General features: G+C 38.0%; 1 protein-coding gene across 4 annotated transcripts in view; it reads right to left on the bottom strand.

Annotated features, from left to right (window-relative positions):
- armh3 (armadillo like helical domain containing 3) overlaps nucleotides 1–26,388 on the bottom strand; it is a 132,778-nt gene that overhangs the window by 29,405 nt on the left and 76,985 nt on the right. For 3 of the 4 annotated variants that reach the window (XM_036586951.1, XM_036586952.1, XM_036586953.1), the window contains exons 21-24: nucleotides 19,498–19,580; nucleotides 13,476–13,602; nucleotides 13,041–13,116; nucleotides 5,780–5,858 (exon numbers count right to left, since the gene is read on the bottom strand). In XM_036586951.1, the coding sequence (XP_036442844.1) occupies nucleotides 5,780–5,858; nucleotides 13,041–13,116; nucleotides 13,476–13,602; nucleotides 19,498–19,580 (365 nt within the window). Of the gene's footprint in view, nucleotides 1–542; nucleotides 1,343–5,779; nucleotides 5,859–13,040; nucleotides 13,117–13,475; nucleotides 13,603–19,497; nucleotides 19,581–26,388 lie in introns of those variants that run through there. The other variant, XM_036586954.1, reaches the window with a different exon arrangement.

The following is a 26,388-nucleotide window of genomic DNA, read 5'->3' as shown; positions in this document are numbered from 1 at the left end:
AATACATTATACATGTTACCACTGGATACCGTTATCAATAAACATGGTATAAATTTTCACTGCTGTGCTGGCAACACACAAATGCATTTATTGGCCAAACCAGATGATAAATTCCAACTTAATAAAATTGAGAACTGTGTAAAACACATAAATTGGATGTCAAGTAATGTTCTCCTATGCAATTTGGACAAAACAGACGTTCTTCTTCTCTATATTTTTTTGATTAACACTGAGCAGCCGTTGAATTGTAGACCAAGGTCTATACACTGTTGTGTGAATGTATGGTAGTGGCGTTCGGAAGGTGGAAATCTATATATATAACGTATATATATATATATATATATATATATATATATATATATATATATATAATATATATAAATATATATATAATATATAATATATATAAATATATATATATATATAAATATATATACATAGAGAGAGAGAGAGAGAGGAAGATATATATATATATATATATATATATATATATATATATATATATATATATATATATATATACACACAGATCCGTCACACCTACTTAGATCGCGAGGTGCTGGCTTACTATTAGTATCCTGTTTTAATAAAGTTACATCGGGGCGGAGCCTATTCATTCAAAGCCCCCCAGCTATATATAAGCTATTCCTGCATATATTTACATTAACTTTTATAATGAGCATTTTGTGCATTAGGGTTTAACCTGGTTAAATTCCATTTTAATTAACATTCAATCCCTTTAATGTTGTAAATGCTTGGCTACATTAAAAATGAGGGTCACCCTCGATGTATTTCTGAGTGAAAATAAAGTTTGATATAATCAGTTACAGGTGATTTTTTTTAGCCTTTTCCATGATGTAAAAAATAACCAACGATTGGAGAACATTGCATTGGTCAATCAACATCAGGCAGAGTTTCTATAGGTATCTACAGGTATTGTCACATCTGTAGACTTGGTTTGCCTGAAAAAGGAGAGGGCACAGATGCATGTACATTTTTAGAAAGCTGGCTCCCGGAGGCACTGGAAATGGAGCCACTGCGGTCATAGAGAGAGCTCACAGCTTACAGGATTCAAAGATCTGCATCAAACATGAATGCAGCCCCAAGAGCTATAATTATGAAATTTCTGGAATACAACAAGGTACGTGAAAAAATGCGGCCAGACGGAAAAAAAGAGGTTCTGTTTAAAAACCACCGGGTGATGCGGAGGTCAACAAACAACAGAGGCAGTTTGACAAAGTCAAGAAGCAGCTAAGAGCTAAAAGTCTTGACTATGGGTTTATCCTCCCAGCTTCTCTTCAAGTATCCTTCAACAGCCAGTCACACATCTTCCAGAGCCCATCTGAGGTAGAGAAAAGAGCACATAAAGCATGCTTGGTGACTGCTAGAAGGGTGCTGATGTTTGAAAAACTTGGATATAACCCATGCACTAATAGGCAGTTTATCAATTATCAAAGGCCTTCAATAACCAGATCTGTGGTTTAGCTTTTGTTGAACTTGAGAATTGTGCAATGTTATGTTTTACATGCGTCAACCTTTCTCTTTTTCTTTCTCGTTTTCATTTTCTCAAAAAATTTTGACAGATGGAGTTTACATATGCTTTCTTACAATATTTTGTTATCAACAATGATGCCTAACGGCTTTGATACTAAAGGGGATAAAGGCATATATGAGGGGAGGCTTTTTTCCTGTTTAGTTTTGGTGGATCCACGGAGTCCCTGGAAGTAATTCTGGAAAAGGGGTGGTTTATTTACTTGTTGTTTTAGAGTTCTTGTTAATCTGTTTTTTCAATTGTTCAATGTTTACAAAAACACACTTTTGTACATTTTTCTTTCTTTACCTTACAGGTTGTTTTATACTGCAGAGTGGCTGAGAGAGGGCAAATTTACTATTCAAGATACAGTTATGGCAGTTGCTCAGGTCAAATTTGTTTCCTGGAATTGCAGGGGTCTTCACAGTACAATTAAAACCAAACAGAGGATGGCCAGGCTAGAACAGCTGCAATTAAATTTTTTTTTTTTGCAAGAAACTAAATAATTTAATGCCCAGTGATATTTCCAAAATACGCAATATATGGCCCGGTCAAGTGTTTTCAGCCTCCTTTAGTTCTCATGCAAGAGGGGTTATCACTTTGATTCATAAATCAGTACCATTTCAAAAGGTTAAAACAATAAGGGACCACTCAGAAAGATATATAATTGTACAAGGTACATTATTAACAAAGACACTGAACCTTGTCAATGTCTATGGCCCCAATGAGGATATTCCCAAATTTTATAGTAATCTTTTTCTAACCCTGTCTACTTTTTCAAGTTATTTTGTCATGGGGGGATTTTAATTGCACTTTAGATCCAGTTAAAGACCATACATCAGGGCTAGATCTCACACACAAACAATCTTGGACAATTCTGCAACACAATCAACAATTTAAATCTTATTGAGGTATGGAGAGAACTAAACCTTAATGATATACAGTATTCTACATAGTTTAACTATATATAGTTCCAGCCACTCATGTCAAGTACTAGCAACTGCTGTTATGAAACTATAGACCATATATATCAGACCATGCCCCTACAATGTTTGTTTATACTCATGCCAAAGTTACCAGGTGACCCTCCAAGATGAAGAATGCAATCAAAATGGCTACTAAATGAACATTTTATAGTATATTGGGCAGCAAACAAAATTGTTTTTTGAAATAAATCTGGCACAAACTTTCATGGCCAGCATTTCAAGACTTCATAAGAGGCCACACAAGTTTTACGTGTAGTAAATCAAAAGGCTTTAAAAACGAAATTAATACATTAGGACGTAAAATTAAGATCCTAGAAAAGAATTTGTCCCTTAAAAATGACTTAAATACCCATCAGGAACTGCTGACTTTGGGAGCTTGTTATAATGAACTCTCGGCGAACAAGGCAGCTGCTAGCTTCAAGGAAAACCACTCAAGGTGATAAACCAGGAAAACCTCTGGCATGGAGAATCAAACAAAAACAATCAAAGAGAGCAGTTGATGCAATTCAGGACAGAAATGGCAATAATACTCTAGACCTAGAAAAAATAAATGATATTTTCATATCCTTCTTTGAAACAATCTATAGCTCAGAATACTCTGATAAAACTATCTTACAGACAACCTTCTTGGATAGCCTTAACATATCCAGCATCTCTTATAAATTAAAAGAGGCGCTGGGTACTGACATATCACCACAGGAAATCACGGAGGCTATTGACAAACTCTCAGCAGGTCGAGCACCTGGACCAGATGGAATCATAGTTGATTTTTACAAGAAATTTAAACAAAAGATTCTTACATCACTATCTGAAATGTTTACCAAATCATATAAAAATGGCATAATTCCTTAAGAGAAGCTCTAATTATTCTATTACTTAAACCTAATAAACCAAGCAACAAATTTCAATCACATCGGCCAATATCACTGCTCAACAAAGAGGTCAAAATCTTAAGCAAAATACTGGCAAGTAGGTTGGAGAACCTTTCACCAGACATAGTGCGACAGGATCAGAATGGTTTTATACATGGCCATTAAGGTTTCCACAATGTCAGGACAATGCTTAATATACTACATCTTGAAAAAGGCGAGGAAGGGAGGCATGTCTCCCGGGTTTAGGAGTCCTAATTTGAAGTCAGAGTTTCTCGGACACTCTGGATTTTGCTTCAGCCACCGCTGCCACCTTTTTTGCTCATGGAGACCTGTCTGCTGAGTCAGGAGTCCTCCGGGCCATCTATCCAGTCCCTAAAGGCCTCCTTCTTCAGCTTGACTGCCTCCCTCACATGGGTGCTTGGATTACCACCCTGACAGGCACCAACAAGCTTTTGGCCACAGCTACGCCTGGCGGCTTCCTTGATGAAGGTTTTGAACAGGGTCAATTCAGACTTCATGTCCCCTACCTCCTCCGGAACATGAGAAAAGCTTTCCCATGGTGGGAGTTAAAATCATCCCAAACAGAGGCCTCTGCCAGTCGTTCCCAGCACACCCTCACTATTTGCTTGGGCCTATGAGGTCTGACCACCAGTCTTCCCTGCCATCTGATCCATCTCACCACCAGAGGGTGATCAGTTGACAGCTCAGCACCTCTCTTCACCCAAGTGTCTAAAACATTTGGTACCAAGTCAGATAAAACGACAGCAAAGTTGATCACTGACCTTTGACCCAAGGAGCTCTAGTACCACGTACACTTCTGAACATCCTTGTGTTCGAACTTTCCGTTATGGACAATCCATGCCTAGCACAAGTCCAATAACAATTCACTATTCAAATTTAGATCAGGCAGTCCATTCTTCCCAATCACCCCCATCCAGGTCTCCCAGTCATTGCCAACATGAGTACTGAAGTCTCTCAGCAAGACTATGACTCCCTCTACAAGACTGTAGGCGGGGCCCTTTCCAGAACCCCACCCACTTGCTCCAAAAAGGCTGAATACTCCAAACAGCTGTTTGGTGCATAAGCACACAAACAAGTTAGTTTCCAGTGTCATCCATCCTACTATTAAATAATTATGAAAGACAAAACATATCACAGGTTGCATCAGATTTTGATATTACTGACTCTCTCACTTATTTAGGAATCAAAATTACAACAGAAATTGATATTTTCAGTCAACTATCAACCTCTTCTAGACTTATTTCCAAATCCAGTGAAAGATGGAAAACCTTACCCACTTACAGCCCGTATAAGTACAATTAAAATGACCATACTGCCTTATTTACTTATTTCAGAATATTCCACTCTGCCCCCCACATATTATAACCCTTAGAAAGCTCCTCATAATTTTTATTTGGAATAATAAACGAGCCAGGGTCCGCTTGTCATATACCATATATCATTACCATACAACAGGGGTGGCCTTCAGTTTTCCAATATGCAGTGGTCATAAAGCATGTCATAAATATAAATCTGAATATTGGTGATTTCTGGTTTTCTGAAGGAAGCAAATTCTTTCTACAGATACAGCAACACTTTGAGCATTTGAGTGACCTCAAGAGTTCACTTGGTGCACTCACTGATGCACAGAATCTAATACACTAAAAGTGTACAAGTATATTTAGAAAAACTGAAGTAAGCAAAAAGGTAGTGTAAATGTAAGTTAAATGCTAAGGTCAATGTCAGTGGTGCAAAACTCTGGTCCTCTAGGGCCGGTGTCCAGCACAGTTTTGTAGTTTCTTATTGACAAGTTGAATCAGATGTGTTTGAGCAGGGAAATCACCAAACTGTGCTAGACAACAGCCCTCCAGGACTGGAGTTGTGCACTCTTGCATCATGTATGTGTCCAGGTGTGGAAAAAGTCGAGAGAAATTATACTTAAAGGAAAGTATGGACACTTTGTAAAATTCTTTATCAAAGAATATATGTAAAAGTTAAAAGTATAAAAAACAATAAATGTTTAAAAAAAAAAAATTAAAAGTTGTCTTTGAGGATGTGTGATGCAGTGGTATGTAGCACAGCAAATGACTGGCAGTACCAGTCTCACAAATACAAATGATTTCACAATGAAGAAACTGTTTGGATGTTTTAATAGAAAAACAGTATACTCCAAGACAGGTTAACTTAACTGATTGGTGAGCAAAAAAGAAAAAGAGAAAAATCTCTTGGCCTTTGAGATTTGTAAGTACTTTGCAAGTCTCAGTGAAAATGTTAGAAGTAAAAAGTATGTTTTTTTTTTTTTTCTTTCAAAAACAATACTCAAGTAAAATAAAGTACAATTACTCAAGTATTTTCCATCCCTGGATGTTTCACATTGTAAAGTAATTTACCTGATCCTCTGAAAGTTGGGAAATGTGGTTCACAGCAGCATAGGACTCAATCTTGGGGTTGAAATGGTTAATGATGGCTCTGAAAATACAAAACACAGTAGGTCCAAAACTGTCATACTGCACCAAAGCACATAAGGTGCAACATAAGGTAACTCTGAAAGATGCAGTGGCCACAAAAGTACTTGAGCCGTACTTAAAAATGAATTACGTTCATTGTGATAGGAAACAAAGTTCATCATCATCATCATCATCATCATCATCATACTGAACATCCGATCATCGCTCAAGAGGCACCCTAACACAAAGACATACACGGACACAAGCGGCTGCCCCTCTGTGGCTTCTTTGTTTACCAACATGTGCTCGCCGGTGGAGCAGGAAGAAGCTTCTTCAGACACTGAACTCATAACAGTCAAAGTTCAACCTTTTTTTCTGCCCAGAGACTTCAGCTCAGTCATCCTCACTATGGTCTACATCTCACCTCAGATAAGTCATGTGCATTTCAAGTTATGTATGAGACCATCAATGAGACCGTCAGACATGAGAACACTGTCAATGGAGTCAGGACACTTCAGGACTACTTTGAATCTACAGACTGGAAGATTTTTTTGTGATGAATACACTCCATCACATGCTATATCACCTGGACCATCAGGCTGGCCAAAAGGAACTACAGGGACAGAGTGGCATCTCTTCCACACTGACTGAACACAGGGGCTCCTCAGGGATGTACACTCAGCCCCCTCTTGTACTCCCTGTGTACACATGACTGTGCAGCTAAACACACATCTAACATCATCTTCAAGATTGCTGAGGACAGTACCATCCTAGGCCTCATCACAGAGCTCTGCCAGAATGGTGCTATGACAGCAATCTCAGTCTTAACATCAGGAAAACAAAGTGGATGATCATGAACAACAGGAAGCTGCAGAGGGGTGGACACTCTCCCCATACATCACTGCAGCTGAAGTGGAGAAAATCAGCAGTGTTAAGTTCCTCAGAGTACACCTTGCTGATGACTTCACCGTTCCCTCCACACAAACAACTGTGAGATCTGCCTGTCAGCGTCTCTTCTTCCTGTGTAGGCTCAAAAAGTTTGGACTGTCCTCTGACATCCTCACCAGCTTCTACAGATGCACCACAGAGAGCATCCTCATGGGCTGCATCACTGTCTGGTATGGCAGCTGCACTGCATGCGACCGCAAGTCCCTTAAGGGAGTAGTGACGACAGCAGAATCCATCATAGGCAACAAACCACCAGCCTTACAGGACATCTATCTGTCCCGTTGGCTGAGGAAAAAAAAAAAAAACGATCTAGTTGGACAGTAGTCACCCAGCACATGACCTGTTCACCATACTGAAATCAGGCAAGAGATACCGCCTTTTTGCTAGGGAGAACAAAGAGCGCATCTCCCAGCAGAACCCTGGCCTCTCTCGTGTCTCCTTCTTCACCAAGACACTACAATAATTATCACTATGACCGAAAGACATTCAATTCTCTAAACGCTGCACCAAACGACGTTTGTTATATTAAACTAAAATATCTCCTTCACGAGTATAATTTAGTGTCCATAAACCTGTGTGACGTGCGTACACGCAAAGGGGAGTCAGGATTCTGCACTGACAAATTACTTCTTAATCTGAGCGCCTCAGCAGCTGATCTTGGAAACAAGAAGCCCCCTGTTAAATGTCGTGAGTCTAGTTTCTTCTTTGAATCATCATTTTTTTTGGCAGACAAAGCAAAGCTGAGCAAAGTCAAATATACAAACACATATACAAAGCCTAACACAGCCTACCAAAACACCAGCACAACAGGCCTGATTTCTGAGCCTCTGTGACCATACGTGTGCTCTGCATGTTTACTTCCATTTAAAGTAATTGGAAATTTACAATTTGGAGAAGTCAATTCTTGTTTTTGGTTCTGTTATTGTCAGTGAAAAAATAAACAAATAGCTGATATGATAAAATCAAATAACAAACAACAATGGAATGAAGGGTTGTATTTTACTTATCCAAGTTTAAAATTGCCCATCAGAGGTGGAAATAAACATGCAGAGTGCACAGGAAGAAACTGAACTCCCACCACTGGGGCTAAATGGGGCTTTGTGCTCCCCAGATCAGCTGCTGATGCGCTCAAGTTAAAAAAAGTATTTTGTTGGTGGTGTGCCAAAGTCCGACTCATCTTCACATGTACTCGGATCACGCAACAGTGGTTAAGCCAGTTGCCTTTCTCCCAAACACGGTTAAACATGCCGCACGTAACAGTGAAGTGCGCAAATACTAGATACTTAGCGGTAAGTATCACAGCACAAACAGACCTGAGAAAAAAAGCACACAAGTTTGTATTAGAAGTCAAATTCACTGCATTACAAAATGGTAATTTCACAATAAGTAGCTCATGAAACCAGCAGACACAAGTTCAGAGTTGAACATACTATGTACATATGAATTATGAAGTGATTGTACGGTACACTCTAAGTAACTGGCAGCCAAAATTTGTCCACTGTATTTTAATAAAAAAATTGATTTCAAAACAGTAGTCCATAAAACCAAAAGCTATCAGTTCAGACTTTATCAGACTAAGTACATATAAATGAAGTGATTCTGCTGTAGAATCTTTAAGTAATTGGCAGCCCAAAATACACCTACAGGACATTATGACACCCCATTCTAAATCCATATATATTAATAAATAATTGGTCCCTCCTTTGCAGCTATACCAGCTTCCACTTTTCTAAGAAGGCTTTTTACAAGATTTTGGAGTGTGTCTGTGGGAATTTTTGCTCATTCATCCAGAAGAGCATTTGCAAGGTCAGACACTGATGATAGACAAGAGGGCCTGGCTTGCAGTCTCCGTTGTAGTTCATCCCAAAGGTGTTTGATGGGGTTGAGGTCAGTCAGGGCTCTGTGTGGGCCAGTCAAGTTCTTCCACACCAAACTCACCCAGCCATGCACCTTACTTTGTGCACTGGGGCACAGTCATGCTGGAACAGAAAAGAGCCTTCCCCAAACTGTTTTGTCTGTCTGTTGTGTATTTTAAGTTTTGTAAGTAAAACTAAAAATATAAAATCGCCATTTCTAACAAGTAGTCCATAAAACCAACAGATATCAGTTCTGAGTTTATCGTACAATGTACAAATGTATTACGAAGTGATTCTATTACACAGGCTTTAAGGAATTGGCCACCAATATCCCCACATTTGTGAAGTGTACATTAATGAATAACGTCATTAATGAGCAGCGTGACTCCTTTCTTTTCTCATTTCACTGTTAAATGGCCAGTACGAGTATCATTCTAACGCTTCAATTTTTTGCTGATAGAACAATGTCAAATATACAAAACCACCTCTACAAAACATCATATAGTCTCACAAAATGTCAGAACTAGGCCTTATTTTCTCAACATTCATCATTAATTTTAACCACAACAGCCCGCCTGATTTCTGAGCTTCTGTGACCATATGTGCACTCTACACATTTATTTCTGGATAATTTGGATAAGTACAATACGACCCTTCATTCCATTATTGTTAATGTAGTGTTAGTTTTTATGATTTGTTTGTGAAACTGTGAAACTGAATACTGAATTTTGAAATGAAAATCTAATGAACAAAAGGTACACGTAGCTCTGTAAATTTACATTTTACGTATTAAAAAGAGCTGATAGTAAATATGTAACCTAATCTGAAATTAAAAATAAACCCTATCTGACTGTGTATCAGCATTTTAGCACTCAGCCTGAATCCACGAGGACAGAAAATCAATAAAAACATCGCCACCTTATGCTAGTAACATATTTTTATTCAATAATGAGCAATAGAATGAACCACTAACAAACTTTCAACATTTCCAGTTTACAGACCTGTTGAAGGATTAAAAGACAACAGGCTATCTGAGCGACATACTGGCCTACGCATGCCTGTTCTATGTCACATACAAGCCAGAGGACTAAAAGTCATCCATATTTTCCATTACTTATTTTCATCATGCTGTTGTTTTCAAATGTGCTCCTTCCAGTTGCCCCATTCAACAGAAGCTCAGTGTAGCTTCATTCATGTGTTTCTGAGCCTACATGACTTGTACAGGTTTAAAGGAATAACTCAGTAAAAAAAATCAAATTTACAGGATTTATCACTTACCCCAGATGCAGTCGTTCTGCCAAGACGCGTTTAATAACTAACATTTGAATCTCTAGTTCACAGTAGGAGATGCTAGGCTAACGTTGCTAACAAACGCTGATGTTGGAATGTCACCAAACTCTTCTCTGTAAATACGGGCCCAAAAAGGTCTCTGAACCCGCTCAAAACATGTCAAAATCTTTATTTGTTTCAAGCAGACACATCAAAGTGATTTACAAATAGTGAATACAATCAAAAATATGTGCTATGTGAATTCCTAAACAGACACACGTGCCATACAGTAACTTGGCAGGGATGCTAGGCTTTCGTACTTGAAAGATGAAAACTATAGCCAATTACAATTTTGATGACCATACGTTCAACTGTATATAATTAAACTTAAGTGCTCACATGATGAAGTGTCAGCTGGATGCTCGACCCACCAGCAACTTGCCAGACATACCTGCAGCTCCTCATACAACAGGAATTAACTTGTGGAAAGTACCAGGTGATACCAACCGAGACTGAGTGTTTTAAGTGGGATTTTTGGCATGTATTTATGACAACGAATTTGGTGACAATCCAACTCCAGCATTTGTTAGCAATGTTAGCCTAGCATCTCCCATTGTAAACTATAGAAGCAGAGCTCAGATACAGATACCGATCTTGGCTGAATGACTGCATCTGGGTTCAGTGATAAATGATGTAAATTAGGCTTTTTGCTTAACTATTCCTTCAAATTCAAGTTGCATTCTAAACAAAAAAATAATGGCAGAGAAAATAACACCAAAACTAAAAAAATTCTGCCATTACATATGACCAAAAAAGTAAAATGTGTAAAAATGACCAAACAAACCAATGTCAGAGTGAGCACCAGCAATTCTGCATACCTTAATAATCACATACTTGTTTCACACTATGTTGACATGTTAAACAATCTCAAATAGACCTGCTAATGTGGATCAGCTTCAAATGTCAAGTTGACATAACGCCTATGTCAAGCGATATAGGTTTTTTGTTTTTGAAGGGCCATCCCACCCCAGTGAGAGCAAGGCCAATTGCCTTCTTTTGGACTCCTGGCCATGGATGGCTGTAGCATTACCAGGGATTGAGCTCACAATCTCCTAATGATAGGGCCAATGCTTCGGTTATACTACTTGGGAGCCCTGGAATAAGCCTTTATAGATAATGGTAACATTTTTTCTTCTGACAATTTTTAGACAGCTCCTAATTCAGAGGTGGACATGGGAGCAAGCACAAAGAGCAATCTTTGTCAAATAAAAGGTCAGTTTAGTAACTGCTTAGCTTAGCCTGATTGTACGAGAGCTGAGACATGACAGTATTTTTCTGTCGAGACCTGAAGCTGTTGTCTGATGACTAAACTGTAATGCTGCGGTTTGAAGATGTGACAGAATGTACACTAACATATAGGTGCCTTTTTTGTAAGCACGATATCCGCCTGCAGCATTGAGCACTTTCACACAGCACAGCGCAATAATTTAAATTATTCTAGGAACAATAAGTGTGGTCTTAATGTAGGATATCACCTCACCCAAAATGTTTAAACATTTAATTATATTCACCTGTGTGAATCTTGCTATGGTTATGGTTATGTATTACATAAATCAATAAATTAACAACTTTTTTTTAACTGGTGGTAAAGGAGTTTATACCATTACTCAGAGATGTTACTGTTAACCATCAGCAGGCACAGGCCTGGGAAGTGTATATAAGAAAACAGTACTAATGATTTTGGTTTCATCCTAGGCATTCAGAGTACAGCTTCAAAATAAAATTTCAATGAAAGGTCAACAAAACATTAATAAACATTATTAAAATTATACAGATAGGTGACAAATGGAAAAACCCAAATAAATGGGTGGAGAAACATAACAGATATAGACCCTTCCAGACAGGTGTACTACACGATTCAATTAAGTAATTAACATCTTGCCATGCTCTGCGGCATGAAAAAGAATTTTGAGCAGGTCCAGTTGACCTCCATTTTGGATTAACTTGGCAAGAGGAAAACATCAAGGTAACTCTGAAAGAGGGTCCATTATTGGGGCATGGATAGCAGGAGCTTCAGTCACAAAGACCTCTCAACTTGCTAGGGTTTTAACAGAAAAAGTGACTAAAGTTACAGCTACATTTAGATTTATGAGGCAGACATCAGTAAATATGAATGGTCATTGTGTTTGAAAGCACATATTTAATGAATGCAATACTTGTGCATTAGTGTAATTTGTAAAAAGAAAAAAAAAAAAGTGTTTCTTAGGTGACAATGTCAATGCAGACTTGATCAGACTGTCAGCAAGAACAATCTACTGACAACAAGTTGAGTGATATTATGGTGTGCAGGAGTGCAGTGCACAAACTTCACCTTCCTCTAAATAAGTGGGCAAGTGCATGTGCACACTAAGAACGGTACAGGCCTGAATGATTTATCCCTACAGTGAGAGGATCCGATGGCTCTCTCATGCTGTGGGGGGGGCATTTTTCTGGGATTTGTCCCCATTAGAGGCAAGGGTCACTGCAAACAATACATGACATTCTCACTTTATCCTATGATGAAACATTTCTATCTTCATGGGAGTGGTCCCTTCCAGGATAACAATGCCACCATCAACAGGGCATGTGAGGTTAATGAATGTTTTGATTACTATTAAACCAATGTACCTCACATGCTATGTACTTCAGTCACCTGATCTTGACACAACTGAACATCTATGGGAGATTTTGGACCACTGTGTCAGATAGCACTCTCAACCACCATCCTCATCACACCAACTGAGTGAAGAATGGTGCTCCATCTCAACAGAACAGTTCCAGAGACTTGCAGAAATTTGCCAAGACGCATTAAAGTAGTTCTCGCTGCTTGTGCTAGCTACACACCACTACTAAGACACACGCTGGTTTATCTTTTAATTTGCCCACCGTCTACAGATGATGCTACAGTAGTTCACAATAGCATAGTTTCTTCTCAGGCAGCATGTGTCAAATGTACTTCAAGCAGAACCCTATCATATATTGCAAACATCATACGCAAAATCAAACTGCATTCTGCAGAATTCTTGCAAATTCACCAGGGAACAGACTATGTGAAAATAGTCAAGACAGATGAAGAGAGCATCAGTGCCTACCTGACATTAACCAGCGCATGAGTGACTTTACTAGCAGGCTCCTTCCACTGGCCTACGTTGGTGGAAACTCTGAGAACTGAAACACCACAAAGAGGATTTAACATTCATAACACAAACACAAAGAATCATAAGAAGCTAAACACCTCAACCATTGAGTCAGTTATGACAATGTGAAATAGCACATCATCTCATACATCAGATTGCAACAAGACAAAAGTGAGAATTCAGTCACAATAGAACCTTTCTAAATCAAAGATTCATTAAAGCTACACAGTGAATCTCCAGTATGGTTTATAGTTCAAATAAAGACAATGTCACTCTTGTGAAAAACATTTACAGAACTATTATGAAGCATTTATGACAATTGACAAATCAATTACTTTAATTTAGGGCCCTAAATTTATTTCACAGGCACACAAAAACAAGGTAACTCACCCATGCAATACAGGTTGTCAAAGACCTGGTGCATACGAACAATCTCGTAATACAGCTCATCATAACTGCTGGGAGTAGGTAGGAATGTGTCTCCATATGTGATGAACATGTTAAAGAGGTTTACAACCTGGATGTAAAAGACAGATACAGAAAAGTTAGTTTAGACAGAAACCGTGAAACATGCATTATTATTATTATTATTATAAGTATTCCTTTTCCAAATATTCAAGACAGCTGGAATACTCAGAAGAGAAGACTGTAAGTGGGAAGTCATCACTCTACTATGTTATCAAATAAAATGAATTATGTCTCTGACGCTTTAAATTTCAAATGACTGCTGATGAATATCCAGAGCTTTTTAAACCTGTACTTAGAGATGTATGCAAAAGTTTCGGCACCCCTGCTCCATTTACATTATTTTCCTGCTTTTTGAAATGGAAAAAGTAAAAAAAAACCCTCTTCAACAAACTATTAAATTTGCACAGTGTATTGTTACTTTATTTTCATTATCAAGCACACAAGCTCTAAAAAAGTCAGTAATTAAATAAGAAACCTGTGCGCTTTGCCTCAAATAATGTAACTCACATTTTACATATTGCACACTGATTGGATACATCCACATTATCTTACATGTTCTTTCTTTTTCTGTCAGTACTGGTATGGGAGAGATTACAGCCATACAGTGGCCAAGCTTTTTTTGAAAACGTGTACTGTTAATACCACTGTGGCAGCATGGACCCAAAAACTATCAATTGCCATATTACTTGAAAATGTGAGCTCCACCCACTCTCTTCTATTCTTCAGTGGAAGAGGACAGGTGGAGCTCCTGCTTACGATGAGTCTGAAGCTGACTTTCAAGCAGTTGAGGAGCTTGTCTCTTTTATTTGAGGTGCTACAGGTGGTTGAGACCTTAACACTTCTTAGGGGAAAGTCTAGAGGATGGAAGTGGAGATGAGGCAGTAGAAGAGGGTGGAGAAAAAGCTGGGCAGATTTTTCGCTGTACCTGGGGCTTGGCTCAGTTGTGGCTCTAGAGTGATTAAGTTCTTAGGTATCAGTGCTGATGTGCTTCCACCAGTGGGGGTGGATAAGTTGCACGTTGAGAAAATTAGGTGGTTAAACTGGTTAAAGTTGTCAATGAAGTCTAGTCTGCTTGACCTGCAGCTTTTATGTACCCAAGTGTTTAATCCAAGTAGCTTTGAGAACATACTAGTTCTCCATGCAGGCAGAGGACCACTGATTAATGACTGCACATTGAGCTTGCTGAGTATGTTAAGGAGAACATTAAAGTCCCTTTTTAATATTTCAGACTCGTTTTTATGTCATTCTTGCAAACATGAACAATGTACATACAGCCAGTAATGTAGGAAGTTTCTAATTCAGTTCAACGTCTATGACATCGAACGCTAGCGGTCATCCCCAAAAAACAAGGGTGTCTGCTGTGTTGAGCTGGAGCCCTGTGGCTCTGCCGGGATGCACTGACCAGCTGACACTTCCGGTTCTTTCTGCATCATGTTCACCGCGTTTAGAAAACTCACTGAGGCTTTGCAGTGGTTCAAATTTGTTGTGCAAATGAAGTGAGTAGGACTGTTGTTATGCTCTGGTGTTGTGCTGCGGTCTCCGATAACTCCTGATGTGTCTAGATATAAAGAGCTCAGACCCTGTAGCTCTAAAAATAAAAAAATAAAAAAAATGAAAGAAATACAATAAAGAATATGGGAGGCAAATACAGCCAAAAAAGAAATTAAAATTGAAACAATAAAATGTAAATGAAAACCTCTTTTTGCCACTTCTTTTTCCAAACATCTGCGCAAATATCCTGCCAAAAGTGAAAATGAAATGAAATACCTACATTTGCAATTACATTTTTCACATAAGCACAAGTAATTTGTCACAAAAATAAAAATGAATTTGAAACTGCTATTTATCATTTCATATTAGTCATTATTCTGGTATTTCATGACCATATGGCTTTGCCTTTTCTTCATGAAATGCGTAATATGCGCCAAAACTAAAATCAAAATGTTATGTTTATGTTCTTATTTCGTTTTCATACCAATAGGCTGCATATCTGACAAAATGAAAATGCAAAATGGATAAATCAACCGCAAAATGACAGTTTGTGATTCAGTTTTCAGCGTGGACGCAAGTAAAATAAAAGGCAAATGAACATCGACGCCACCTGCTGGTTAGGCAGGGTTATGGGGTACATTTTAGGACAACCTCAGACCTCAGAGTCTGAACGGCATCATTCCTTGGACTAAACCACTTAGAGTCTCTAGAAAAACCATGGCCATGTCTCAGATCAGGTGAAACTGAACCAAATGCCGTCAGACCAAACAGCCTCAAAACTGTGAAAATGTTATACTGGCATTTATATAGAGAATACAAAATAGTTTTCTAAGTTATACGAACAAGTTTACTTGCGCAAATGTTTGGAGAAAGAAATGGCAAAAAGAAGTTCACATTTACATTTTATTGTTTTAATTTTGATTTAATTTTTTAAAGAGTCAATTAAGGATTAACAAGTCTAATTAAGGTCTGAGACTTTACAACTGGAAGGGTATCCAAACTTGTGCACATGCCACAATTACTATTTATTTTTTTCTTTTTCAAGTTAACCAAATATAAAGTCCCTGTGCCTGTACAAAAAAAAATTACACATAATGCTTTTCTCTTAAAAAAAATCAATAAAAGTTCAAATTTGTCCAGGAATGTCCAAACTTTTGGTTACAACTGTATTAAAATTCTATTCAAATTAAATACTACCTGAACACTTTGCCCCATTCCTAAACTTCCCTGTCACAGCTGTATGTGAAAAGAACAATTACTGTGTACAGTTGCCAAATGACATTCACATAAGATTTTGCAAATGTGTGCATAGTAACAGTTCAGTTACTGAAATGCTATTACAAAAATATAAAGAAAAGTATTAAGAAAATCTAAGAAGTCAGGTGTTACACATTTTATGAAGAAATCTATTTTAAATACTTATGAGTTATCAAATTATCACCTCTCTAATAAGGCTAGGTGTGCACAGATTTTGCAGACCCAGAACCGTCACCGATGCCGCATTCATTTAAAATGATTTACTAGCAACACACAAGCAGTTTGTACAATTTGTCTCAGCTCAAAGTACTGTAGTAGCCAAAAACCATGTTCACCATAATTTCAACCAAGTTTTTGGTCCTTGCTTGTGCACTAGTCTACATTGCAATGTCATTTGTTCTTGCTCCTTCAACTGCTTAACTACCTTTGTGTACTTTTTGGAATCATCAGCATTACATTCTAGCTACAGCAATTGTTAGCTAAAATTAGGCACCATTTTTAGCCATATTGCTGGATGAGCTTGTCTGAGAGTTTGGCAACTCGCAACAATTATACAACTAATTTCATTGCACTAACTATATGCACATACCAATGAAATATTGAATGCTTTAAATGGTTATTTTTGTCTATATATCATAATAATGATAATATTAATACTAATAACAATAACAGTAATTGCAGTAATGAAATTAAAAAGAAATTTTATATCATTGTGTAACAATAATCACAACTAAATTGATATTTCAAACATTTCTGTTTCACTGCCATTTGTCTTTGGTCACAGCTTATTTAAATGAGGTGGAATCAACAAGACATTTAACAAGTAAACAACTTAAGTAAATTAAGTTCCTCAATTTCAATGTTTTTGGTGATGTACTTTGATTAATAACCAGTTTTTGATGAAATGCACCCTCTGGGGTCTACAAACAGGCCAAATTTGATGTATTTATACGTGTCTCTCTATCTTTGTGATAACACAGAAATATGTTTAAACAATTTCAGAATCTGTAGAGTCTGCCCTTTCAAATCCATCTTATTGCGAGATCATACGTGACTCACATCCTGTGTTATGAGGCCATGAAGAGGGGTTGAGGTACGCACCATTTGCCGCTCACTGTGTGTAATTGGTAGATGTGTATCTGCCTAACATTTTGTGTGAAACTAACCAAAGGACACCCAGGAACTCACTAAGAATGCACCCATCGCATTGGAAACCTTTATTCGGTCGACATCGGAAACATGCTATATATGCTATCATGTTACATGAAAGTGCCCTCAAACGCAAATTTAAGAATGTATGCAACAATCAAGAAAATGTCCTTACACCCTACAGAGTTAAAGCAAACATTCCGTAAAACAAATTTATGCAAGATTCACCAGGGAGGCTTCTTATCCAAGGTTCCTCATAGTGGAGCAAGATGTCCCTTTTTAAGATTTTTTTTTTCATGCTATAAAATCAAACTAACTGTTTATGCATTGTCATGAATGCACAGATATGGTTCAGCTTCACAGTAAATAAACATTGTTCTCAAAGCAGGCATTTTCCCCTAGCATTTCTAGACAAGCTTTTCTGTAAAAAATAATGTTATGCCACATACATTTTCTACAAGAAATTAGTTTACCCTTTGATAGACAGACATATAGATAGATAAATAGATAGATAGATAGATAGAGAACTTTACTGATCCTGATGGGGAAACTGCAGTGTTTCATTAGCAACATATAATTGCACATAAACGTACATATACTATGCAGAAAAAATAGCAATAAAAATATACATAAGTTAAAGTAAGAGAGTAGAAATGAAGGTATATCTATTTGCATATTTACATAGCACATAAGACAGATGTTGTATTTACATTATGGCAGGCACTAAGTGGTATGAGGTAGTCTAAAAGCACAATGAGTATAGACATAACTAGGAGTTGCAGCAATATTACAGTGTAAAGTGCGCAGTGAGAGTCTCATTACAGTTGCAGTTATGATATATTGCACAGTGTGTACTAACAGGAGAGGTGATAGTGATGTGGTTCAGCACAGTTCAGACAGCAGAAGATCAGTACCATCTCTTAACCCTCTGCACTGAATGTGCTTCTCTGTTTATCCAGTGCAGCATGCAGGGGGTGTGAGGTGTTGTCAAAGCCCAAATTAGTCCAAAATGTTGCGGGCACAGTCCTTACTAAACCTAAGAAGTTTTACATAATCAAGTCACTTTTCAATAAATGACACTGGGTTCTTGTTAAATATATTATTGACTAAAATAAAAATTATTTACACTATTGGTCATCTTTTCTGCTGCAACTATTTTCATAATCAATTAGGTGGTCCATTATGACTTTGATTAATCAATTAGCTGTGAAACAAAAACCTGCAGATATTAGTCTGCAATAATGTTTCATGTTTCTGCTACAACACCACCTAAATTTGTCCCTTCAGGATCAATGAAACATATGTATGTACACTGAAGAGAAATAGATCATCTCCTTTAATGTCTCTCAATATAGAGCATTTTCTTAAGAATATATTCCTTTGGTTCTAATTATAATAATTTTGAATCATCAATTGTCTAATTTACATCAAATTTACATGTAAATGGCTTTGTCTAATTCTGTTCTGCCAAGGACAGGAACAGAACACTGAGTTTACAACATCAACTCTGGTCGTTTTACGACAGTAATGTATTTACAACAGGATTGGTCTTTTACGACGGTACCAAGGGTCCTGAAGGGGGGTTGATGGCCAGGTATAAGAGTGGTGGTGTCTCAGTTTGTTTTAGACTGGTTTTGAGACCAGAATATGGACAAAGCGCTCATTACTGGTGCTATAAATTGCTGTTGCTGTTTAGCTATACAGAGACACATCACATTCCAGATACTTCTTAAGGGTCTCTGGCCTCCTCAACACTGCCTTCAAAAAACATTGTCATTTTCAGAACAAACCCTTGTATCTCTAAAATGGTAACTTTACAGGACAGGAATTCTTTTTTTTCCCCAATTAGGAGGTTTTCTATCGGTCCACTCACCATGAAATTTAAACATGCGGTAAAGAGCAGCTGGCACTTGTAAATTCTTTAAAATTATACATAACACAACTAAAAGAAGAAAGGTTTACTCAGAAATATGCTTAAAGGGTACTCAGAAAAGTGCTTGAAAGGTAGAATAGTTACATTAAAATTCTACTCAGTGAAAACTCTTACCTGTAGAGCCAAGTGGAAGATATTGTGTTTGGCCAGCAAAGTGGTCTCATTTGACAGCAAGAACTTCAGCAAGTTAATGAGGGCTGGAAAAGAAACACAGTCAATCAGTAATGCTTTGCAGATCTTTCAGATAGCACGTTTTATATCAATATGTACCAACACATTTCGTATGGGGGTGTGCATGCAAAGTTGTTGAAGTGCTTAGTTAGGTGGCACTGTTATTCAACACATGGGATATAGACAACTGAAAAGGCAGTACAGATTCTTTGCAGTCCAAACCTTTTTTGCTACAGAATACATACACAGTGTAAGGCTGTCGGATAAGTTGAAATATATGTTCAAAATCCAATAAGTCTACTAATTAAATTAAGTTTATAAACCGACATACAGACAAAAGGTATACATAAATAAATGGTTTTACCCGCACCAATTTGAGGAATCAGGGTCATTTTTGTTCTATGGTATGTAAGTCCCCACGACCCAGGAGGATAAGGCTTATGGTTTTGAGCTCCAAGTGAAACAATGCATTTCAAATTTTAAGTGATTATAATCGCCACAAGCCCTATCTACACTATGAGGCCTAATGCACCAGTATAGGGCTTTGTCACAAACATTAGATAAATCTAAAAAGACAAGAGTTTTGAAACTGGCCTCCATTTATCATGATTCCTGATAAGCAATGTTCAAAGATGATGTCTACCCGGTTTGTCAAATTGTCCTTTTGACCTTGGTATAGCATTTATTATTTATTATATTACTTATTAAATGTCACAGATTATTTCAAGACCAACATTTTTCGCTTTCTCTTATGGTAATTCCTACCCCATCCACTAAGTGGCAGTGCTGTGGGAGGAGATCAATTTACAAGCCAAAAGGGGATCCACGAGGTAGCATGGTAGACCAGTGGAAATGACTAGCTCCATGCCTCATTGATGAAGACCCTTGTTTGAAGAACCTGTAGGTTCATACACTCAATGTAGGTTTGTTGTTGTTTAAGTGTAAGAATATTCAGCCAATCTTTGTGTATGTTCTATTCATGTGAAGTTTTATGCTGTTTTCTTTTGCAGAAGGGTTCTTTTTCTTGTTGTTTGTTTTGTTTTGTTTCTTTCTCTCGTTGCTCACCTTTCCAACAACTGGTAATTATCGTATGGACCGTGGGGATAACACACAATTCACTTGGACAAAGCTTTCATCTCTACATTTGGCTCACACCGACTCAGAACGGGGACAATTGCAATTCAGACTTTCCTTCGACTTCACGGTACACAGCATTCATAGACTAGACTGGGAAAAAGAATAGAATCAAAGGACAATTACCCCGATGAGAGCTATCCTATTCTTTTGCTTTTAAGGACTCAAAGACTGAATGAACTTGTAACGATATTGAGAATGAACTGGCTGAGGTATAATTTTGGAAATATTGTTATTTTCTCTCCTTGTTTGTGTTTTTTTTTGGTTTTGATGCACTGGGTACAGTAAACTCATTGAAACACTCTTAGTGGATGGTAACCCCCTTTTCTTAAAAAAAAATTCTGATAAAGTGTTTACAAAGCCGTAACCGTTACAAATTTTGTAACGATCAGTAAAATATTCTCAGACTACTTTGAAAAGTGCTACTGTCCAACAATTAAATACAGTGAAAAAACTATTTTTAAAAGCATTTATATTTATGAAATTAAAAGTGAGCAAAGGAGAAAAAGAAAATTGAACAAAGACATGACAAACTAGACAATGGACAAATTAAAGTGCAAGTTCTTTTGCTAACAGTTAGATTTTTCTTCTCTCTCTCTCTGAACTGAGCTCTGTTGGTGTGCTTAGTGTTAAAATGACCCTTTCCCTGGGAGGAATTTAGGGCCGGGAATTTTCACGCTCTTTTTCAAATGAATATTTAATTCCTTTGTCTGGCTTACTCATAAGAACTAGTTGAAGTACTAAACGTACGAAAACAATCCTACTTCCAACAATAACGTGATTAATAGTAAACAAAACAGAAACATGACATTTCTTACTAAGGAAAACAAAATTCAAAGACTGTATGAACTAACATTATGAAATGTCAAACAATGATTAAATGGGAAAAGAAGTTAACAAGGTAAAAAGCCTCATTCAATAATAGTAACATTGCTGACAACGAATTATAGTTTTAAGAATCATAAAATGTGTAATTTAGGAAGGCTGAATTTAACTAAACATTATTCAAACTTCTGACAATTTTGAGTGAAATGGGAATTCCATGAGACATATAAAAACCCAGCTTTCAATGATAATTGATCACAGCATATCCCGGATTGCATTTTAAAAAGGCATTTGAAAATATATAAATGGAGATTTCGGAAATACAGCACTTCTTATTTCAGCCATATGGGGGCACCTCAAGTTTGATATTGAATAAAACACCAAAGTGATCTCAATCATTATACAGAGCAGTGGTGTGATTCTTTCACAATTTCTATCATGAAAGGGTGATTCACAGTCAGTCTTAACAGACCCCAGAGCTGTTTTATAATACCTTTGGAATCTGTCTCCATGAGGATGGGAGGATGCTTCATGTGGTACAATGAAAAGAAGTGGTCCCAACAGATCTTTCAGAGACATAAACTTGGGGTTGTTTCAGATTTTAATCTTGTTATTACAGCAAGTTTTCAGACAGGTGGGTGCCAGTAATCTCTTCAGAGAGAAGATGGATTCTATCTGACGACAAAGTAAACTTTGTCCCAGAAGGAATGTTCAGTTTCAGTTTATAACTTAGAAATACTTAGCCAAGTCTGCTACATATACGATGCCTGGATGAAAAACCTACCTTGCAAAATGATGTTTTGCATATTATGCAAATTAGCAAAAATGGTGATGAAAGTAAATGGTCAAAATTGCAGACTATTAAAGTTTGAGCCAAAAAACTGTGACTACAGCTTATGGTTTAGGAGTTATATGCTGACATTTCACTGCACTATAGTGTCCCCTTGAAGCCGACTGAACTCGTTTCATGTGCCTGAGCAGCGGGAGAGACAACTATCTGGGGTAGTACCCGGGGTCCAAGATTTCTCAAGGCAAGACTGCAAAGAATTTAGGTCTTTCACCATATACCATATATAATATTGAGAAAAAGATTCAAGAAATCTCAATCCACGCAGGGCAAGGCTGGAAACCACAGCTAAATGTCACATTCAAGCCCTCAGACAGCATTGCATGAGAAACTGTCATGCTATACACTGGTGGCAACATCAGGAATCAATATAATTAGCCTATGGTGGTCATGCAGTTTAAAACTGTCAACATGTTTTTGATTAACTTAGCAAATATTTTCAGATATTCAGTATAAGTTTGATCACAACTGGACAATCCTTGACAGCATTATAGCCCTTATTAAACCCCTTTTGGTCAGACTGCCCTACCCATACTCATTGATTTAGGTGGTACAACAATGTGCAAGTCATTTTTTGACATTTACTTTGATTTTACAGATTGATTTTAAATTTGTCGTGGCAGTACAAGTGGATCAAACACAGCATTGCTGCCGGAGTTCTTAAACACTGTGTCCACTCACTTTTTTCTCTATTAGACAAACCTACCTTGTTGGTCCAACTTCTACATGTAAAGTATAAGAGAGTGACTCATCTATTGCTGCACAGTTTGTGTTAGTCATCCATATATACAGCGCCCTCAACAATTATTGGCGCCCCTCGTTAAGATGTGTTCTTAGGCTTCTAATAAATTCTAATAATATAGGACAACAATGCAAAAAAAGAGAAAAATCCAACCTTTAATTCAAGTGCATTTATTCAGTGGGAAAAAAATCCCACATTAAGAAAAAATTCTTTTACATGAAATCATCTGTGCCACAATTATTGGCACCCCTGATGTTAATACTTTGTACAACCCCCTTTTGCCAACAAGACAGCACTTAATCTTCTCCTATAACATTTCACAAGATGGGAGAATACAGAGAGAGGGATCTTCGACCATTCCTCTTTGCACAATCTCTTTAAATCGTCCAGAGTCCTGGGTCCTCTCCTATGCACTCTCCTCTTCAGCTCACCGCACAGGTTTTCAATTGGGTTGAGGTCTGGGGACTGAGATGGCCATGGAAGGAGCTGGATTTTGTGTCTGGTGAACCATTTTTGGCCACATGTTTAGGGTCATTATCTTGCTGAAAGACCCAGTGACGACCCATCTTCAGCTTTCGGGCAGAGGCCATCAGATTTTGATTTAAAATGTCCTGGTTCATGAGTTCATGATGCCATGCACCCTAACAAGGTTCCCGGGGCCTTTGGAAGAGTAACAGGCCCACAGCATCACCGATCCTTCACAGTGGGCATGAGGTGCTTTTCCGCATACTCATCTTTTGTGTTACGCCAGACCCACTCAGTGTGTTTGTTGCCAAAAAGCTCTATCTTGGTCTCATCTGACTAAAGCACATGGTCCCAGTTGAAGTCCCAGTACCGCTTAGCGAACTCCAGACGTTTACGTTTATGCTTGTAAGTGAGAAAAGGTTTTTTCCGTGCATGCCTCCCAAACAGCTTGTTGGCATGTAGATAGTGCCTGATGGTTGTTATGGAGACTTTGTGACCCCAAGATGCTACTCTTTGATGCAATTCTCTAACAGTGAGCTTTGGAGAACTTTTTACTCCTTTTACCATCCTCCTCACTGTGCGTGGTGACAAGATAAACTTGTGTGCTCGTCCAGGCTTGTTTGCCACTGTTCCAGTTGTTTTAAACTTCTTGATGATTCCTCTGACTGTAGATATGGGCAGGTGTAGGCGAGTGGCTATTTTCTTGTAGCCATTGCCTGACTTATGAAGGTCGACACACATCTGCCTTACTTGAATGGTGTGTTCTCTTGTCTTTCCTATGTTGAAGAGTGGATACCCCAGGGAAACAGGAAGTGATGAATTACTAATTAAAGGTTCCTAGATACTCTGATCAACTTTATAAACTACAGTAGAAATAACAGAAATGCTTCAATTACATTTATTTTCTAGGAATTGTTAGGGGTGCCAATAATTGGGCCAATTTTTAAAGAGTTAAAGGTTAGTTAAAGGTTACATTTTTCTACAATTTTCAGTGTGAGATTAGGCTTCTGAAATAAAAACTGAATTTATTTTAAGGCTTTTAACACATCTTAACGAGGGGTGCCAATAATGGTTGAGAGCGCTGTATTTTTTTTTTTTGTTTGTTTGTTTGTTTTGTATTTTTTTTTCCAACACAAAAGAGCAATATCAAGAATGCACTGACACAAAATGTGGTACACTTGCCCTGTGCTTAATGATGAAACAAGCAAAGTTTGTTGGACATGTCAATAGAGGGTGCCAAAAAACAGCAATTCAATTGCTGTTCCAACTTACATGGAAATATAATACGTTTCACGCCATGAATATACCAAACATGAAGCCATTTTCCTGCAGGATTTTTAAGTTACTGCTAGCCAATGTTGCCAAACCAGTTCATAAAGGAAGTAATTTGTACCCAATCTAATTCTCATGATTCAAACACAGTATTCAACAGAATATAAAACGACTACTAAGTAACAATAATAAGTGGACCGAAAATAATTAGTTCAACATCAGTCATCCTATGCACATAGCAAATCCAAAATCATGCTAGAACCTCTAACTGATGCTTGCAGCTATATGTAGGGTTCAAGCACGTAATGGTTAAGACTCTTATTGCTAGGATTTCTCTGATTATTAGGGGAACCATCTTGAAATTGTTAGGGTTTTTCTTTCTATTATTCTTTTTCTGCCTTAACAAATCGTGCAAACCAATTGAACAGACATGAAACTTGGTCAATGGGTAGTAGCCCCTCTTGCTACTCAGGTCAACAAGCTCAGCCTGATTGGCCAGACAATGGCGCTACAGCAAAGCATCAAGTGCTTTGGTCTATATCTCTAGCTCTGTATGTCAGAGAGCAAAGGTGCCCAATCCTGTTCCTGGAGATCTACCACTCTGTAGAATTCAGATGCAACACAACTGGTTCTAATTTTCAGATTTTCAGATTATTTGGATCAGATATGCTAGATAAGGGTTAAAACTAAACTCTGCAGGGTGGCAGAACCAGGACTGATTACCCCTGTCAGAGACTAGATTCTGCCCTGTATATCTCAGAGAAAACATTTTATTTCTAATTTCTTGTCTCATGGTCTACAAAAACCTCAAGAACCATATAGATCAGCCTACTTAACAACCTACAAAATTGTATACACTTTTGAGCAAGGTCTAGTCTATTAAAAAAGTTGCAATGTCAACACAATACAGTCACTAGAAGCGGACAAAGTCTCCGTGCCTCTTTCAAGAAGACCACAAACAGCTTATGGGAGCCCAGAGATGAGCCCTTGCACGCCTGCGGCGCAGCCTTAGAGATATCAGCCACATCTGGAAGCGTCTCAAATAAAGCTTCCCCAGTGCAATGACCTATGCTGTGAAAAGACCTTCAAGCCACAGTAGTATTTAGCACTGCACCCTTGCAGCGAATTAGTAGCAGAATCACCTGGGCTTAGACCATGGGCAATGAGGCCAACATCATTTGGGAGTTCTGCACCATACCAATAAACTGCTGTTATGCAGACAGTTCGGTCTTTTCCCAGTTCACAGATAAGAATGCAAAGCCAAGAGCAAAAGGGAGAGAGATAACAACCCTGGCCACCCTGGTAGCCATACACTGTGTGCCCTCGAAAAAAGCTCATATGTGCATCTACATTCCATACTGGGGCAACGTGGGTCCAGGTAGAGCACTTCATCTGGTGACACTACCAGAAGCGGCACAAGCATCCACTGCCGGCATTGAAGCGAGGTGGTGAGAAGCAGCATCCGCCACGTGTCAAAAGCACCGGTTCTGCTGAGATTGTTTTGGAGCTAAAGTGAAACCCTGCCGCACATTTGGTGACAAAATCCTCC

Source organism: Colossoma macropomum, unplaced genomic scaffold (genome assembly GCF_904425465.1).
Source record: "Colossoma macropomum unplaced genomic scaffold, Colossoma_macropomum, whole genome shotgun sequence".
Lineage (NCBI taxonomy): Eukaryota > Metazoa > Chordata > Actinopteri > Characiformes > Serrasalmidae > Colossoma > Colossoma macropomum.
The sequence above is the reverse complement of the archived record's forward strand: the minus strand, read 5'-3'. Positions and strand labels throughout refer to the sequence as shown.